General features: G+C 41.0%; 1 protein-coding gene across 3 annotated transcripts in view; it reads left to right on the top strand.

Annotated features, from left to right (window-relative positions):
• The first annotated feature begins 9,379 nt into the window (after positions 1-9,379).
• cstpp1 (centriolar satellite-associated tubulin polyglutamylase complex regulator 1) overlaps positions 9,380-18,548 on the top strand; it is a 298,064-nt gene continuing 288,895 nt past the window's right edge. The window contains exons 1-2 of one of the 3 annotated variants that reach the window (XM_073049675.1): positions 9,380-9,533; positions 10,805-10,954. In XM_073049675.1, coding sequence (XP_072905776.1) covers positions 10,912-10,954 — 43 coding nt within the window. In that variant the 5' untranslated portion in view covers positions 9,380-9,533; positions 10,805-10,911. The remainder of the gene's footprint in view (positions 9,534-10,804; positions 10,955-18,548) is intronic. The other 2 variants (XM_073049676.1, XM_073049674.1) reach the window with 2 other exon arrangements.

Here is an 18,548-nt window from a genome sequence, read left to right as displayed (position 1 = left end):
AAAGAGTGGATTCATCAGTGTTGGAGTGAACATATGCCTCTTAACATGAAACAAGCAAAAATCTATCACGATAAGTTGGAAATTGAAGGTAATTGTGAATATTCAGCAAAAATCTAGTACTGATACAAGTCTACAATGCTGATTGTTTTAAAACTTGCAAAAAACCTAAAAAATAGTAAAATACAAATACACTGAACTGCATTTTTTTTTATCACAACACAACATTGTAGGTGGAGTCTGAAAGCCGGCTGTTGTTGGTCGTTTTTCTACAGCTGATTCAGGTATTCTCTCCCAATGCTGCTGTGCTGGTTTTTACTTTTCTGACTGCTAGTTGTGCATTGTGTCCAACGATGACAGGAAACCTGTGCGGGAGAGTTTTTTTAATGTGGAACAGCAGTTGCACTGAGGCAGTTCCACTCTCTTGACCTCAGAAGTCTGGGTCCAGTGGTACAAACAAGCATTATAACTCATCTCCTTCTACCTTAGGCCACAAACTTATCAATCACCCCTGATGAGTTATTCACTTCAAACTTTCTGCATAATCACTCAGAGAGTTGAACTGCATGTGCATGTAACGAGAACTGTATAACTCATCTCCTTCTACCTTAGACCACAAATTTATCAATCACCCATGCTGTGGACACTTTCTGGAGGTCCAAGATCCTTATGCTCCACGACCGCTGGACTAAGTGTGTAAATATAGGATGGGACTATGTTGAAAAAGAAATGTGCTAAGTTTTCTAAAATTGACTCCTTCTACCTTAGGCCACAAACTTATCAATCACCCCTCGTATATTCCAAAATCTGAAACATATCTGAAATCCGAAACACTGCTGGCTCCAAGCATTCCAGATAAGGGGTATTCAACCTGTATCAGGCAGAGCACCAACTAATCCACCTAAAATGCACTAAAAATAATGATTTCTATTCAATCATTTCCTGAATTATTTCAGGGTTTTTGCTCAGTGCAAGTAAGTCAATTTCAACAGTTGGTCACCCACTGTTGGAAGTGAACCCAGTTCACTTTTTTGTTAATTTGAAATTGTGCTCATCCTTGTGATAGTTTGTAACTCCAAAACATAAAACTAATCAAAAGAAAAACCTGAAGTGGAGAATAACGTGTCTACTCTGAGGTTTACTTTTAGTGAGGCTCATGTATATAATGTGGTGGCATAATAACATATGCCATTCATGTACTTTACATGTAATCCGTAATGTATTCAGGCCTAAAGGTTTCATTTCTGTGGGGACTTTTCTGACAAGTGGGGATCACTCTGCTTGGCAGGTGAAACTTGTGGCTGTGAAGCCATTTCTGTGATGGTTGTAAGAGTTGAATCTGGGACTGCAGGAAGTGGTTCTGAGAGCTCTGGACACCTTTCTTCTGGGCGAGTCGGCATCCTGAACAAGCTGCTTGATCTGCTGATCTAACCCAGGCCACCAGAAAATGTTCCAAGCTAGCGCTTTCATTTTGACGACACCTAGATGACTAATGTATAATCACTCCTCCAAAACTTTAGCTCTCAGCTTGGATGGTGCAACAATTCTCAATCCCCACATAAGGCAAGCTCTGTCAAGGGCAAGTTCTTTCCAGCACTGGTAAAAATGGGAGAACTGGGATTTCAGCTGTACATTCCAGCCATTTGGGGTGGCTGTTTAAACCTAAGACAGTGTGGGGTCTTTTCTGGTTTCTATTTAGGTTTTCTCTGCCGTAATAGGGAGACTTTCGATTTGCATTAAAGAAAATATGTCGAGAGGAGTGTCCTCTTTTGTAAATTTTTCAGCTAGTTCATTTCCAAGGTTAAAAAGGTTAGCACTTCCATGAATGGAATTACATCCAATCATGGAATTGTAATTGTGTCCCCCAAGAACCAGAACCCATGTCTGCATTCATGCTGCTGCTGTTTGTGGAACACCATTCTGTGAACTGAAAACCACTGAACTAGTGGTTGATGATCAATAATGAGGGTAAACCCTTTCCCATTCAAGTACTGGTTGAAACATTTTACACCACAAACCAGACTCAAGGCCTCTCTGACAGTCGTTGCATATTTTTTCCCCACAGTGGTAAGGAAACGTGATGCAAAGGCTACGGGGTGTTCACTTCAATCACTCGTAACATGTGACATGACTGTACATAGACCATAAGGCAAGGCATCCCAGGAAAGCTTCACTTGATGATGTGGATCATAATGTGTGAGTACAGCGTCTGATGTGACCATTTCCTTTACCTTTTTGAAAAGCACCTCACACTGCTTTGTGCATTGCATCTGTAGTACTGAGTTCAAGGGGTGGAGTACAGTAGCCAGATTTGGAAGGATCCTGTTATAGTTATCAACAAATCCTAAAAATGACCACAACTGCGAAATGTCCTTTGGCCTTAGGGTATTCACCACTGCTTAAGTTTTCTCAGCAAATTTGTGAAAATCTTGTGCGTCAATGGTGTGACCACAGTAAGTGATGCCTTGTTCAAAGAATTCACACTTGTTGTATTGTGCTCTGACCCCAGAATATTCTAATGTCTTGAGATGTTGAAGGTGTTCCTTGTCATCCTTGCAGTAACAATTAAGTTACCCAGGTACTACTGAGTGGTTGGGCAGCCTTGCAGCAATCTGGTCCATAGCTTTCTTCCAGAGTGCAGGTGCAGGTTCTACTCCAAAAATAAGCCTATTATCGCAATAAAGCCCTTTGTGATTGTTTATGGTAAGAAACACTTTAGACTCTTCTTCCTTTTCCATCGATAAGTAGGCCTCAAGTCCACTTCACTTCCAGAAAGGTTTGCAGACATCCTCCATCCTGGGCAGAGGTTATTGAGCTATTGTTTTGATGGTGACCTTAACATCACAACAGATCCTGACATATCCATTCTTCTTGACTACAGGGACCACTGGCGTTGCTTATGGGCTCCATTCAGCCTTGGAAAGAATTCCATCAGTCTCAATGCATTCTAGCTCACTGGCTACTTTATTATGGATGGTAAAGGGAACTGGACAGGTTTTGCAAAACTTTGGTGTGGCACCTTCATTTACTACAATTTTACCCTTGATGTGTTTGAATCTTCCAATGCCACCCTTGAACACAGCTGTAGAATTATCCAGTACCTTTCTGAATTTGCTCTCAGTTGACTCTGTTGAAGGGTATGTGGCATACAAATGGTGAATGAATCCCCAATCACGTTGTAGTTGTCTCAGCTAATCACATGTCCACACTGCTGTCCCTCCTGTTTTTACCACATACATGCCCAATGTGGCTTGTTAGTTATTGCATTTCATTGTTACGAATGTCATTCCCACAGGAGTTACCTTCTCTCCAGTATAAGTTCTTAGTTGGATATCTGCAGATTTCAGCTCAGTATCTTTGAAATGCTGCTCAAACTCATTTTGTGGAATGACTGAAACAGCTGAGCCAGTGTCCAATTCCATTTCAATTAATTTGCCGTTCACTTCTGGTATAAGCCATATTGCTTGTCTCATGTTAGTTTCACACAGTAAATCTCAAAACTTCTCAGTCCCGTGTCACTCACATCATTATTAGTTTTTATGACAATAGCATGATTAGTACTGTACTCTTTTAGAAACTACAACTTTATTTTCTGTCTTTTTCTCTTCCCTTGGTCTGGTATATGTGAGCCCATGCTACAATAGTAACAGAATTTATTTGGCCAGGCAAGTTTCTGTTTAGACAATGGAATTTTGTTTGTGCTTACTTTCATTCCTGACCACAACAAAATTTGATCTCTGTTTGCTGTTTTCATTGATATAGCGATTTCAACTGCTCTTTTAATTGTGATTTGTGCTTCAGTTAGATGTTTTTCAATGCTTCGTTGAAAGATTTCACAAACTAAACAACCTCTTGGTGCATCATTAAGTCCATCTCTCAACTGGCAATGCTCAGACATTTTTTTCAATTCAACCGTGTAAGCAGATATGGACTCCCCTGCATTTTGATTCCACTTATGAAACCTAATGTGTTCTGCAATCAACAATGGTTTTGGTTCTAAATGTTCCTGCATTCCTTTCATGGTAACAGCAAAAATCATTTTGGCTGGTTTGGTTGGGACAGTTAAACTTCTAAGGAAACTGTATGACTGTGTGCCAAATACACTCTTCTCGGGCTTTCAGCCAGGGACAAGCATCAATTTTAACTGATGCTTCATTGATAAACTCTGCCATTTTCATCAGGGATGATACCTGGGCATGTCTAGTCTGGTGGTATTTATACCCTCCCTCATCTGTCCCTCCTGATTAGTTAGTCCTCACTCAAGCAGGTTTTGTAAGAACATAAGAAATAGGAGCAGGAGTAGGCCATCTGGCCCGTCAAGTTTGCTCTGTCATTCAATAAGATCATAGCTGATCTGGCCATGGACTCATCTCCATCCTCCTCCATTTGCCCCATATCCTTTAATTTCACTACTATGCAAAAATCTATTCAACCTTGTCTTAAATATATTTACTGAGGTAGCCTCCACTGCTTCCCACTGTCCCACCTTGTTTACAATTAAATTCCAGTTCTTACTTATAGCAAGACCTTTGACTTTATTAAAAAATTTTCCTGTAGTTTTATTTCAATGGCTTCCTTCACCATGCGGTCCCAAAGCGAAAATATGATAAGGACCAACCAATCAGGAGGGATGGACAATAGGGGTATAAATACCATTGGACTAGACATTCCCAGGCATCATCCCTGATGAAGATGGCAGAGTTTGTCATCAAAACGTCCATTAGAATTGATACCTGTACCTGGCTGGAAGCCTAAGAAGAGTTTATTCATCATCTAAGCCGGAAAAGCACATGATCCTTTTTTAAACTGTATGCCTTTTCACCTATAGCACCTGGTAACACTGACACTTGCTTTTCATTGGCTATTTCATTTGCTGCAAAATACTGCTCAATCCATTTAACTCTTGTGCAATCGAGCACACCTATCTTTCTGATGTAGCCAGCGAGTTCTGCTTTTAAAAAATTTATTGTTGTTATCACCTCATACAACCTGTGAATTTTGCCTGTTTTCTACCTTTTTCTTTTAACTCAACCGTCTTGCTCCTTTTCTGAAGAGACACGTGGTGCCCTTTTTTTAAAAAAACTCGAATGTCTCCCTCCTGTTGCAAAGAAAAAAATTGTGCTGTGCTTCAACAGGTAGATAGTCATCTCAGGTTCATTTTAAAACCTACTTGCCACGGTTATGTTTCGTAATTCTAAAACATAAAACTAATTGAAAGACAAACACAGAGCCAGAGATAGTCTGAGGTTTACTTTTAGTGAAGCACACACGTGATGTGGTGTCGTAATGACGTATGCCATTCATGTACTTTTACATATAAGTGGTAACAAAATATTAATCATAATTTAATGATATGTTAAATGTACACCTCAGACTTTGATTCCAAGGAAAATTGGAGATTGTTTGAATAGCTTCTTAATTTGGCTACCTCTACAAAGTTATTTCTATCAAATGCCTTTATTTTTCTTTGTTTTTATAAATGAGTTCACTGATGCTGGTCTTTGTTTCTGTACTATTCCAAGTTTCAGTCCTTGAATTATGTTTATGCTTAATGGACATTACTACCACAAGACAGGAGGTACAGGAGCTTAAACCAACATACTGGATGATCCAGAAATAACTCCTTCAGATTTCAGAATGATCCATGAACCCATGAACCTTGTTCTTTGCACTCATTTATTTTGTAATTTATAGTAATTTTATGCTTTTGCATTGTACTGCTGCCATAAAATAATACATTTCATCGAATCTAAGACAGTGTTAATAAACTTGATTCTGATTCTGAAGTCTAATTCAATATCAGGACAAACTTTCCTGACCAGCACTCAGTTATTTTGTTTGTATATTGTACAACCAGGACAAACTTCCCTGACCAGCACTCAGTTATTTTGTTTGTATATTTTAGATTCCAAAACAACATCATTTATAATATTAAAATATTTACAGATGCAACATCAACTATAATTTGGACTTAATATAATAAACTGCCTAAGATGCTTTATAGTAATAGAAAACTACAGCACAGAAGTCCTTCAGCCCATCCAGTTCATGCCAAGCCATTTAAACTGCCTGGTCTCAATGATCTGCACCGAGACCTGCACCTCCATACCCGTCCTATCTAAACTTCTCTTAAACTTTGTAATTGAAATCACATCCACCACTTGCACTGTCAGCTTCACCCTCTTGAGTGAAGACATATCCCCTCACATTCCCCTTAAACATATCATGTAGCATTTAGAGCAGTTTAATCAAACACAGTTGGTCATTGAGGCACATAGGGAAGGAATGGGCAGATAGGTAAGATTCATGAGAAGAAGGTCTCATGAAAGTAAAAAGAAATTACTGATGCTAAAATATAAACAGAAAATGTTGGAAACACTTTGCAGGCCTGAAGCATATTTTAAAGGACAAAAAAGTATTAACATTTCAGGCTGAAGACCCATTGGTAGAAATAATCTAATTTTGCTTTTAATGAATCTGGTGCATTTGGTGAGTAGAAAAGGTTTATAGCAGGCACTGAAGAAAATAGTTCTGGCTTTTCTATTTTCCCAAAGAATTAATTTCCATTTCTGCAACACAGGATGTTGTTCACTGGTTCAGGTTCAGACAGTGAATGGGTCAGTGCAGGCATCAGGGTACATGATATGTCTCCCTATCTGCTCCTCAATGTTCCTGTTACTATTGGGTGGTCTATAAAAAACATCCAGTAGAATTATTGACCCCTTCCTGTTCCTAACTTCCACTCACAGAGACTCAGTAGACAATCCCTCCACGACTTCCTCCTTTTCTGCAGCCGTGACACTATCTCTGATCAGCAATGCCATGCCCCCACCTCTTTTGCCTCCCTCCTTGCCCTTTCTGAAACATCTAAAGCCTGGCACTTGAAGTAACTGTTCCTGCCCCTGAGCCATCCAAGTCTCTGTATCAACATCACTCTTCATGATTTTTATAAATGACCGGATGAGGAAGTGGAGGGATGGGTCAGTAAATTTACTGATGACGCAAAGATTGGGGGTGTTGTGGATTGTGTGGAAGGCTGTCAGAGGTTACAGCAGGACATCGATAGGAGTCAAAACTGGGCTGAGAAGTGGCAGATGGAGTTCAACCCCGATAAGTGTGAGGTAGTTCATTTTGGTAGGTCAAATATGATGGCAGAATATAGTATTAATGTTAAGGCTCTTGGCAGTGTGGAGGATCAGAGGGATCTTTGAGAGTCCATAGGACACTCAAAGCTGCGGCACAGGTTGACTCTGTGGTTAAGAAGGCATATGGTGCATTGGCCTACATCAACCGTGGGATTGAGTTTAAGAGCTGAGATGTAATGTTACAGGTATATAGGACCCTGGTCAGACCCCACCTGGAGTACTGTGCTCAGTTCTGGTTGCCTCACTACAGGAAGGATGTGGAAGCCATAGAAAGGGTGCAGAGGAAATTTACAAGAATGTTGCCTGAACTGGGGAGGATGCCATGAGAATAGGTTGAGTGAACTTGGTCTTTTCTCCTTGGAGCAATGGAGGATGAGAGGAGACCTGATAGAGATGTATAAAATAATGAGAGGCATTGATCATGTGGATAGTCAGAGGCTTTTTCCCAGGGCTGAAGTGGCTAACATGAGAGGGCACAGTTTTAAGGTGCTTGGAAGTAGGTACAGAGGAGATGTCAGGTAAGTTTTTACGCAGAGAGTGGTGAGTGCATGGAATGGGCTGCAGGTGACGGTGGTGGAGGTGGATACAATAGGGTCTTTTAAGAGACTCCTGGATACATACATGGAGCTTAGAAAAATAGAGGGCTATGGGTAACCCTAGGTAATTGCTAAATTAAGGGCATGTTTGGCATGGCATTGTGGGCCGAAGGGCCTGTATTGTGCTGTAGATTTTTTTATGTTTCTATTTTTTTTACATATAGAAACCAATAATTTGTTCACGTGAATTCTTATGGGGCAGAGTGCACAATTTACGTGGAATTGTGTGCAGTTTACTGTGTTTGAAGAATAAGGAACTTAGAATGAGTCTTTATTTGAACTGATCAACAGCAAGTAGACTCAAATGCTAAATGCTATATTGTTGAAATCTTTATTGTTATAATTTGAGAATGAGTTTGTTCTATTGGTTTGGTATTCTTGAAATGTTTACGAAGAATACAGAATACCAAAGATGGAAAGAAAATTATGAAACCAGAATGGAGTTAAGTGTTCCAATGTCAGACTGAGATATTTCTTCAATAAATATTTATCTAAATAAATACTGAAAATATTGGACATGCCACGCAAAGTTCCACAAATACATCAATTATTTCCTCCTTCAGTCTCTCATGACCCATCAGTCCCCTCAAGATCTGCTATTGTATCCAATGTAAAAGGATCCAGCCTATTCTTTGGTGGAATGACAGCATCTGCATCAATGTCTTCACTGGACTTGCCTGGATTTGCAAGCTATGCAGAAAGTACTATAAACAAAATGATGAAATACAGCTTACCAATTGCTGACTATGCCAGGAGAGGAAAGGGGCTCCACTTGAGGGGCTCCACTCAACAAACCTTACACCGAATCAGTCCCCACCTGAATCAACAGCAACAACCATGCACTGGGTGTGCGAAGACAGATAGTTAATGCAGCATGTGAGATACCCTCAACAGCCACAATGTGGTGAACTACATATACCTGTCTGAACTGCTCCTGTGGCTCCTCCCACAGACCCCTGTATAAAGGCGATTGAGGCCTGAGCCCGGCCTCATTCTCCAGGATGTAGTGTTGTTCATTCTTCCAGTCAATAAAAGCCGATATCTCGCTTCTTACATCTCAGAGTGAGTTATTGATGGTGCATCACACAATGACCTTGGAACTGACACCACTTGATTCAAAGTACACTTTTAAATCTCTCGTGGTTCTGCCCATGTCATCTTTTGCATCCTTATCCGTCCCTGCATATTCACAATTATTTTTGGCTTTCTTGAAACCATAGCACATCCACGTACTTCCACCTTCAGTTTAAACCATTACAACCATTAAATCATGCTATCTGTAATTCAGACAAATTACAACACATTCAAAATGCTGGAGGAACCCAGCAGACTCGGAAGATTCTATGGAAAAAGAGTATACAGTCAACGTTTCGAGCCAAGTCTTCATCAGAACATTATTACTGCTCATTACACCCATCTCATTACTTCTATCACATTACACCTGCTTGAAAAAAAAACTCATCTGAGTTTTACACTCCTCTGTTTTCCTTTCGATTCCTTTGTCTAATCACATGACAGTGAAATGCCTCTTTACTTTCACGTCCAACTCTAAGCAAGTTGCGCGCTGGGATGGATGGAACTGGTCCCGGAACCAAAGCTCGCCACCGACGAAGTTGAGACGGTAACTATCAGAGTAGCACCTTTCCGGAAAGCTGCTGTTATGGTAACCGGAGCCAACAAGCTGCACAAGTACGCGGAGCTTTAGAGAAAGACCGGCGACTCGGTACGTTTGCTGGAGTGAGTGTAGGGAGGATGAGTGCTGACCGGTTCTCGCTGTCTGCTGAGGAGTATCTGGGTGAGTATAGGGAGGGATGTGCGGCGAGGAAGCTCTCAAACGGCCTGAATGACTTTCAGTCGAACCACACCTAACCGGGGCAGGAGCAGTGATGAGCCTCGACTCCATGGCTTTCATCACTTGGGCAGAGCACCCATCATCCATCCTTTGAACAGTCCCGGCCGGTGGGACTCTGGAAATGTGTCAGCAGATTGTGCATTGGTACAGACTCATTCCTGTCCCATTGGAAGCAGAGATTCTGATGTTTTCCCCTGACTGTCTCCATACCATTTCCTCACCATCTCTTCCTTTAAAGGCACTGTAGTTAATGCTACTGCAGACGGGAAAGCATTAGTGTATAAAACAATAATCATAAAGACAATTGCCGTTGAAGTTTAAGCATTTGTTTTTTTTTACTAGTGGACTAACTGTACCTTTTATCAGAGCTGCATCGTATAATCTTCAGAAAGCAAGTTGCACAGACCACCATGGGCCAAAGGGCCCGTTCCGATGCTGTAAATGTTCCTAGAGTGTTTTGGACGTACCAGCTCTATATGTTCATTAATGAATTTAAGGGAAAACTTGTGAGCAATCTACTAATAAAGAGGATTGCTAATTTCTGTTTTGTATTGCAAGATACGTAGTTCATTAAAACTAATTTCAGGAACCTGAGCCAGACATGTTGCTGGAATGTAGACCTCTGCCTATTGCTTACCTTTGTGGATTAGATCAGACCATTCTGTCTTTTGAACGCTGTAATTTTTAATAAGTTTTCTTTTGGGCTAATATTTTATTGTGGGAATAGGAAGATGCTGACATCTATAATTTTAAAGTAAAGCTATGTTTTGAGTGTGGAATAACTCAGGCTAAAATATCTTGTGCAAAATAGTAATACCGAGGGGACAATGGTGCTGAATGTCCAGCTGCAAATCAATAAACAGCAGCCTGATTGTATGTTTTGCTGTTGTCTTTGTGCTCCAAAGCAGAACAGTGTTGGTGAAATTGGGAATGTTTGGACTTGTGGTGGTGGTAGGTGAATTGCAGTGGTGCAGGTCCTTGTTCAGGCAGGTGTTAAATCTAGCTGTAACCAGTATCTGGGGAATAGAAATATGGGGGAGAATAAAGTTGGCTCTTTGTAAATGGCTTAGACAAAGGGCTTGTTTCCATGCTGTATTATTCTCTGATACTGGACCCATAATGGGGTTAATTTGCATGTTAGTGTCTTCTGTATGTCACATCATTCTATCTCCTTGCAAGATTTCAAATATGATGTTGATTTTTATTTCATTTAGGGTACCACAGTAGCAAAGTGTTCAGCACAACCCTATTACAGCTTGGAGCATCGTAGTTTGGAGTTCAGTTCTGGAGCTGTCTGTGTACCTACCCAAACTTCGTTTAAATGGTGAGATTGAGCTTGCATGCTCTACTTGTGCTGGCAGAAGGTAATTAATAGCCACAGGTGGTTGCAGAGGCCAAGTCATTGGATACAGTTAAAGTGGAGGTTGATAGATTCTTGATTAGTAAAAGTGTCAAAGGTTATGATAGATAGATAGATACTTTATTCATCCCCATGGGGAAATTCAACTTTTTTTTTCCAATGTCCCATACACTTGCTGTAGCAAAACTAATTACATACAATACTTAACTCAGTAAAAAAAAAATGTGATATGCATCTAAATCACCGTCTCAAAAAGCATTAATAGCTTTTAAAAAGTTCTTAAGTCCTGGAGGTAGAATTGTAAAGCCTAATGGCATTGGGGAGTATTGACCTCTTCATCCTGTCTGAGGAGCATTGCATTGATAGTAACCTGTCACTGAAACTGCTTCTCTGTCTCTGGATGGTGCTATGTAGAGGATGTTCAGAGTTATCCATAATTGACCGTAGCCTACTCAGCGCCCTTCGCTCAGCTACCGATGTTAAACTCTCCAGTCCTTTGCCCACGACAGAGCCCGCCTTCCTTACCAGCTTATTAAGACGTGAGGCGTCCCTCTTCTTAATGCTTCCTCCCCAACACGCCACCACAAAGAAGAGGGCGCTCTCCACAACTGACCTATAGAACATCTTCAGCATCTCACTGCAGACATTGAATGACGCCAACCTTCTTAGGAAGTACATTCGACTCTGTGCCTTCCTGCACAAGGCATCTGTGTTGGCAGTCCAGTCAAGCTTCTCGTCTAACTGTACTCCCAGATACTTGTAGGTCTTAACCTGCTCCACACGTTCTCCATTAATGATCACTGGCTCCATATGAGGCCTAGACCTCCTAAAGTCCACCACCATCTCCTTGGTCTTGGTGATATTGAGACGCAGGTAGTTTGAGTTGCACCATATCACAAAGTCCTGTATCAGTTTCCTATACTCCTCCTCCTGTCCATTCCTGACACACCCCACTATGGCCTTGTCATCAGCGAACTTCTGCACATGGCAGGACTCTGAGTCATATTGGAAATCTGATGTGTACAGGGTGAACAGGACTGGAGAGAGTACGGTTCCCTGCGGCGCCCCTGTGCTGGGAAGGCAGGAGAGTCGGGTTGAGAAGGATAATAAATCAGCCATGATGGAATGGTGGAGAAGATTTGATGGGCCAAGTGGCCTAATTCTGCTTCTATATCTTGTATATTGAGTAAGGGAACTGTCTTGAACACCCTACACAAATTCTGTCCCATCCAGGCTCTTTGCAATCTGGGTTCCCCAGTCAATACCTGAAAAATTGAAATCTCCTGTTGACACCCCTATTATTCTCACAACTAAGTGCAATTTCTCAACCCATTTGCTCCTCAAGTTCCTGCTGACTGTAGTAAAGTCCTACCAAGGTGACCAACCCATTCTTATTTCTAAATCCTACCACGTGGCCTTGTTAGATGCTCCTTCAAGAATATCTTCCTAAGCACTGGTACTATATTCTCCCTTATCTGAAAGACAACACCATTTCCATTCTTACCTGTTCCCCTTCATGCCTAAAGCATCAGTATCCAGGAACATTAAGATGCCAAACCTGCCCTTCTCTCTGCCACATTTCTGTTGTAGCCACAATATTCCATTCTCAAGAGACAATCTGCGTCCTCAATTTGGACTTCCAGTCAAGTTGGCACCTCCATTTCACTGATTAATGCTTCCATTGTTTGCTGATTAAAGTGACAAGGGAGATTGAAATATTGAAGCGAATGATGAAGGTGAGTGCCTGCTGGGGGAATCACTCCACTATGGAGAGGGGACACTGCCGTTTGATCACTGGTGGGATCGCTGTACTACGAAGGGGGAATTCGCTGTGCCCAGAGAATGTTGTCCAGGTTTTCTGGATATGGACTTTGACAATAGGCTTTTTTCCAGACTTTTAGTTTTTATATCCTGTGTTTTTTGCCTGATCTTTCTCGTTTTTTATGTATGTGTGGTGGGGGGGGAGGGGTTTAAGGGGTCGATGTGCCTTTTCCATTTTTTGTTCCTTTTTTTGTGCAGGGAGGTGGGATTTGGGGGGTTGATGGTTATGCTACCGCCATTTTCTTTCTTGGTTTCATGGCTATCTGAAGAAGAAGAATTGTCTACCTTACTTGTTAAGCCGTGCACATTAAAGTAGTTGCAATTTAAAGCAGTGGTCCTATCTGCCCTTTTCCTGTAAATGTTGCTGCATGTGTCCCTGTCTTGTCACCTAGTTTACTCTCTTGAGTCCCCTCCCAACCTCCACCCCTCCCAAGACCTGATCATTGCTGGTAGCTTTGAAAGAGCATCACCCTCAACAGTATCCCTAAAAGTGTGCCTGTTAGTGGATCCCTGCACTGAACTTCTGGTGGTTGCTCTAAAACCCGTTCCTTGGGTGTGACCATCTCAGTAACAGTTTCATCAATAAAGTCCTCACCTGAGTATTTCCAGATCCAACTCCAGTTCCTTGACCTATGCTGTCAGGAGATGCATTTGGAGGTAGTCATCAAGGAGACAGCATTCCACTGCCCTAACTACCATCTTGCTACAATGCATCAATTACTAAGGATGAGCAACCAAATAAAATCTTACCTGTGCCTTCTCACTGAGGCAATTTTATCGAGCTGCTCTCTCTCCTTACACTTGGGTCACTTCCTCTGTCTTTTCATACTGAAGCCTCCTGAGCCAAAGCCTCAGCTCCCACTCTTACGCTGGCCCATCTCAACAATGGTTGCTCCTCTAATGCTTATTGTGCTTCAGTTAGCAATGAATTATTGTAATATTTTCTGTGTTTTTGCACAGCCTTTTATGAACTTTTTCTAACTTATTGAAATGTTAGGTAGCATGTCTTAATGACTACTGGCCGTGGCTTTGACATCTACCATTGTGAACTGCTTCAAGAGGCTGGTCCTGATATACAGTAACTCCAGCTTCCCAGACAAATTTCATCCATTGCAATCTGCCTACTGCCCAAACAGGTCCACCGCAGATGCTTTCTTCTTGGCCCTACACGCATTTCTGGAGCATCTGGTCAACCTACGTTGGACTATTGTTTATTGACTACATCTCCATCTTCAATACTATTATTCCAAACAAAACTCCTGGACTCAGAACTCAGCAACTCCCTTTGCAATTGGATCCCTGACTTTCTGATCAACAGACCAAAATCAGTGAGGATAGACAGCAAAACCTCTGCCCTGATTATTACCAGTGCTGGTGTCCCATAAAGCTGCATCTTCAGCTCTCTACTCCCTATAAATTGAGAACTGTGTGGCCAGATTCTGCTCAACGTCAATCTTTATGTTTGCAGATAACCATCACAGTAATAAGCTGAATTTCAAATAATGATGAGTTGGAGTACAGGGAGAAGGTACAGAACATAGTGCAATGGTGTCATAACAACTATCATTGCCTTGATGTCAGCCATTGACTTTATAAAAGGGAGGCAATGCATATGCTGCTGTTTATATCAATGACTCTGAAGGTGGGAGGGCTGAGAGTTTAAAAGTTCCTAGGAGTGAACGTCACCAATCGCCTGACCTGTCAAACTATGTTGGTCAGGGCCAGGAAAATTCATCATTGCCTCTACTTCCTCAGGAGGCTCAATAAATTTTGCATGTTCCCTTTGACCTATGCCAATTTTTTATACACAGAAGGAAAACAAGCCTAGTCAAGAAAGTTGAGTGCTCTCCAAAAATATTATAGCCCACTGTTCTGAAATACTGAACAATTTGTTGTTTTGTGCTGGATTAAATACAAATCAATCCAGGTGCATTGTTAATTCTGGAAAGATAATCTGAGGCCAAGATATTCTTTGGGAAGAAGGAAAGGCTCCAGATGAACCTGCACCAAAATTATTTGCAAATGAGGCTGGAGAGGTTTTCTCTTTCCTCAATGCCCACTCCCGCTTAAAGTAGCCACAACCCTTGTTATTGTCAGGATTTCTTGTCCCCATTGCATAGGAGTAGAAAGCTTTTCCATGGTTTGGTTCTGCACTTAACACAGTAAGCCTCTTAACTCTATGACTATATCTACATGGTAGGGGGTAATATTTTCACCAATCCATTTACACTGTGCTGGCTATAAATGGTTTTCTGAAGGAATAACCCTTGAAGCTATCTTATCAACTGAGGGCAGGGAGCAAGTAGATGAACAATTTTTATTGATGCACCATAGAAAATATCTTATTTGGATGCATCATGGTTTTCTATAGGAATTGCTCTGCCCTTGACTACAAAAAACTGCAGAGAGTTGTGGAAACAGCTCAGCATTTCATAGAAACCAACTTCTGTTGAATTTGTCTACACATTTTGCTGCAGCCAGTGTAATCAAAGACTCTACCCATGCCTGACATTGTCTCTTCTTTCCTCCTTTCATTGTGCAGAAGACACAAAAGCTTGAAAGCATGTACCACAGTCTCTGGGACAGCTTCTATTTCAGTTTTAAGACCATTGAATGGTGTCCTATTATGATAAGATGGTATCTTGATCTCAAAATCTACACTGTTACGACCTGTCATCATATTGTCTATTTTCAACACAATTACTGTGTAATTGTAATATTTTATTCTGTATTCTGGATCTGGATGTATCTTCCTTCCTAAAGGTTCACTTTTACAAGCTGCTTGCCTCTGTGTACAAGTTTTTATCCATTTTCGTAATTGTTTGCCAATTTACCAATTATTTTTATCCCTTATAGACACTGAGAGTGATTAATCATTTTAACTTCCTTAAACTTTGTAATTTTGTTAAAAGGTCTTATCTGTGCATCGATATATTGCATATAGTGCATCCTCAAAGTGTTTTTGCAAATATCTAATAAACACCTTCGCTTTGTGAAAGTCTGTTTTGTGCACAGAATGTGCATTCAGAGAGAATGATTTGTGGAAATAGCTTATTATAAATGTTGCAATTTTTGAGTAAGTATTTATGTTGCTCTTTTGTTTCATGATTTAATAGTGCTGTGGTAAAATATGGCAAATGACATTGAAATGATCAACTCAATCCATCTATCATGCTCCTGCCTATCTTTTCTTATAAAATTGTATAAATATACAAATGCAGGGAGGTGGGTCGAGCTTCCTGGGTAACACAGTTGGCCTGAAAGGCCTGTTTCCATTCTGTAGGGCTCTGACTTAATATAATGCCATTTTATTTTTTGTGAAGTTCAGAAGTTTTGATACTGTAAAGTTGACCTTTATCAGGAAACTGTATTGCCCATTTTTAAAACAGCACAAATAAAAATAAGCATATGAAAATACTGAACAGTGATTGGCTCATAACCAAAGTTCAAAGTAAAATTTATTAGTAGATACGTGTCACCACGTACGACCCCGAGATTCTTTTCTGTAGCATACTTAGCAAATCTATAGAACAGTAACTAAACGGTAAACTTCTGGAACTGTTAACTGTAAAGAAATTGTGCAAAAGCAGAAATAAATAGCAATAAATAACGGGCATGAAATTACAATATAACAGAGCCCTTAAATGAGTGCAGTTATTGCCTTTTGTTCAAGAGCCTGATGGTTGAGGGGTTGTTCTTGAACCAGGCGGTGCAAGTCCTGAGGCACCTGTACCTTCTACCCGATAGCAGCAGTGAGAAAAGAGCATGTCCTGGGTGATGAGGATCTTTGGTGGATGCTGCTTTTCTACGGCAATGTTTCATGTAGATGTGTGCAATGGTCTGGAGGGTTTTTATCTGTGATGTACTGGGCCGAAGTCACTAACTTTTGTAGGATTTTCTGCTCAAATGCATTGGTGTTTCATACCAGGGCATAATACAGCCAGTCAGCACATTTTCCTCCACACATCTATAGGTTGCCAAGTTTTTTTGATGACATGCCAAACCTCCCCTGACTCCAGACGAAGAAGAAGCGCTGTTGTGCTTCCTTCACAATAATATTTACATGATGGGTCCAGGACAGATTCTTTGAGATATTGACACTCAGTAATTTAAAGTTACTGATGCTCCTCACCTCTGATCTTCTGGTGAGTACTGGCTTATGGACCTCTGGTTTCCCTCTCCTGGTCTACAATCAGTTTCTTGGACTTACTGACATTGAGTGAGAGGTTGTTGTTATTACACCACTCAGTCAGTTTTTCAGTCTCCCTCCTGTATGCTGATTCATCACCACCTTTGACACAGCCCACAACAGTGGTTTTGTCAGCAAACTTGTATATGGAGGGTGGAAAGATTGTGACATTTTTATTTTGGCAGGTGCCAATCAGTGCAAGAAGTTGCTTGTTGGTGATGCAGTACAAGGTTTAAAAAGAACTCGAGTGCTTTTTTTCTTGGCTGGTGGCAATCAGCAGAGAGGTTATTCATTGGTGACACAGCACAAGCTTTAAGAAGAACTGAGGTGCTTTTTCATTTTTTTTTTCTTGGCGGGCACCTATTAGCATGAGAGATCATTTGGTGACGCAGTGTTTAATAAAGAGCTTGGGTGAGTCCTGAAGTAAGTTCTTGGTCTGAAATGTCGACTGTTTATTATTTCTATAAATGTTGCCTGACCTGTTGAGTTCCTCTAGCATTTTGTGTGTGTTGCTCAGGTGCTTTTTGGCAGGCAGTAGTCAGTGCGAGGCCAAGAAAAAGAAAGGAGCTGTAGGTGGAGCAGCCATTGTTAGAGTGGTCTGGCTTTGGCAAGCACAGATAGAAGATCCAAGTAAGAAAGTTTTGATTAAGTTTTATTTCTGTTAGTACATAACTAATGCAATGAGAATAGATCCAAAGGTAGTGGTATGCTCCTTGTGTGAAATGTATGAAATTTGGGAAGCCTCCAGTCTCCGTGATAATAACATTTGCACGAAGTACATTGAAATGCATCTCCTTAGAGACCATGTTAAGGACCTGGAGCTGCTGCTCGATGACCTGCAGTGTGTACAAGAGAATGAGGAGGTGATAGATAGAAGCTCCAGGGTGGTAGTCACCTCGGTAACTTGGAAAAAGGAATAGGCAGCCAGTGTGGAGTACCCCTGAGGCCGAACTTTCAGATAGAAAAAGCTCGTGAAAAGGGCAATTTAGCAATAATCGTGGATGATTTCAATAGGCAGGATGCTTGTAAAAATCCAGTTGGAGCTGGATCTCAAGACAGGGAATTTGTAGAATGCTTCTGATCTGGCTTTTTAGAGCTGCTTGTGATGGAGCCCACTTGGGGAATGGCAGTTCTGAATTGGGTGTTACGTAATGGCCCAGATTTGGTTCAGAAACTTAAGGTAAATGAACCCTGAGGAAGCAGTGATCATAATATGATAGACTTCCTGCAGTTTCAGAGAAAGAAGCTAAAGTCAGATATATCCGTGTTACAGTGGAGTAAAGGGAATCACAGAGGCATGAGAGAGGAGCTGGCCAAAGTTGATTAGAAAGGAACAATAACAGGGCTAACAGCACAACAGCAATGTCTGGTGTTTCTGGGGGAAACTTGGAAGGTGCAGAATAGATATGTTCCAAAGATTAAGAAGTATTCTAAAGGGAGGATGAAGCAACTGTGGTGGACAAGTAATGTCAAAGACAGGATAAAAGCAAAAGTGGCCTTATAATACCACAAAATTTAGTGGGAAGTTAGAGGATTGGGAAGCGTTTAAAAACCAACAAAAGGCAACTAAAAAAGAGACAAAAGATGA

Source organism: Hemitrygon akajei, chromosome 6 (assembly GCF_048418815.1).
Source record: "Hemitrygon akajei chromosome 6, sHemAka1.3, whole genome shotgun sequence".
In the NCBI taxonomy this organism is placed as follows: Eukaryota; Metazoa; Chordata; class Chondrichthyes; order Myliobatiformes; family Dasyatidae; genus Hemitrygon; species Hemitrygon akajei.
This window is presented reverse-complemented; position numbering and strand designations above follow the sequence as displayed.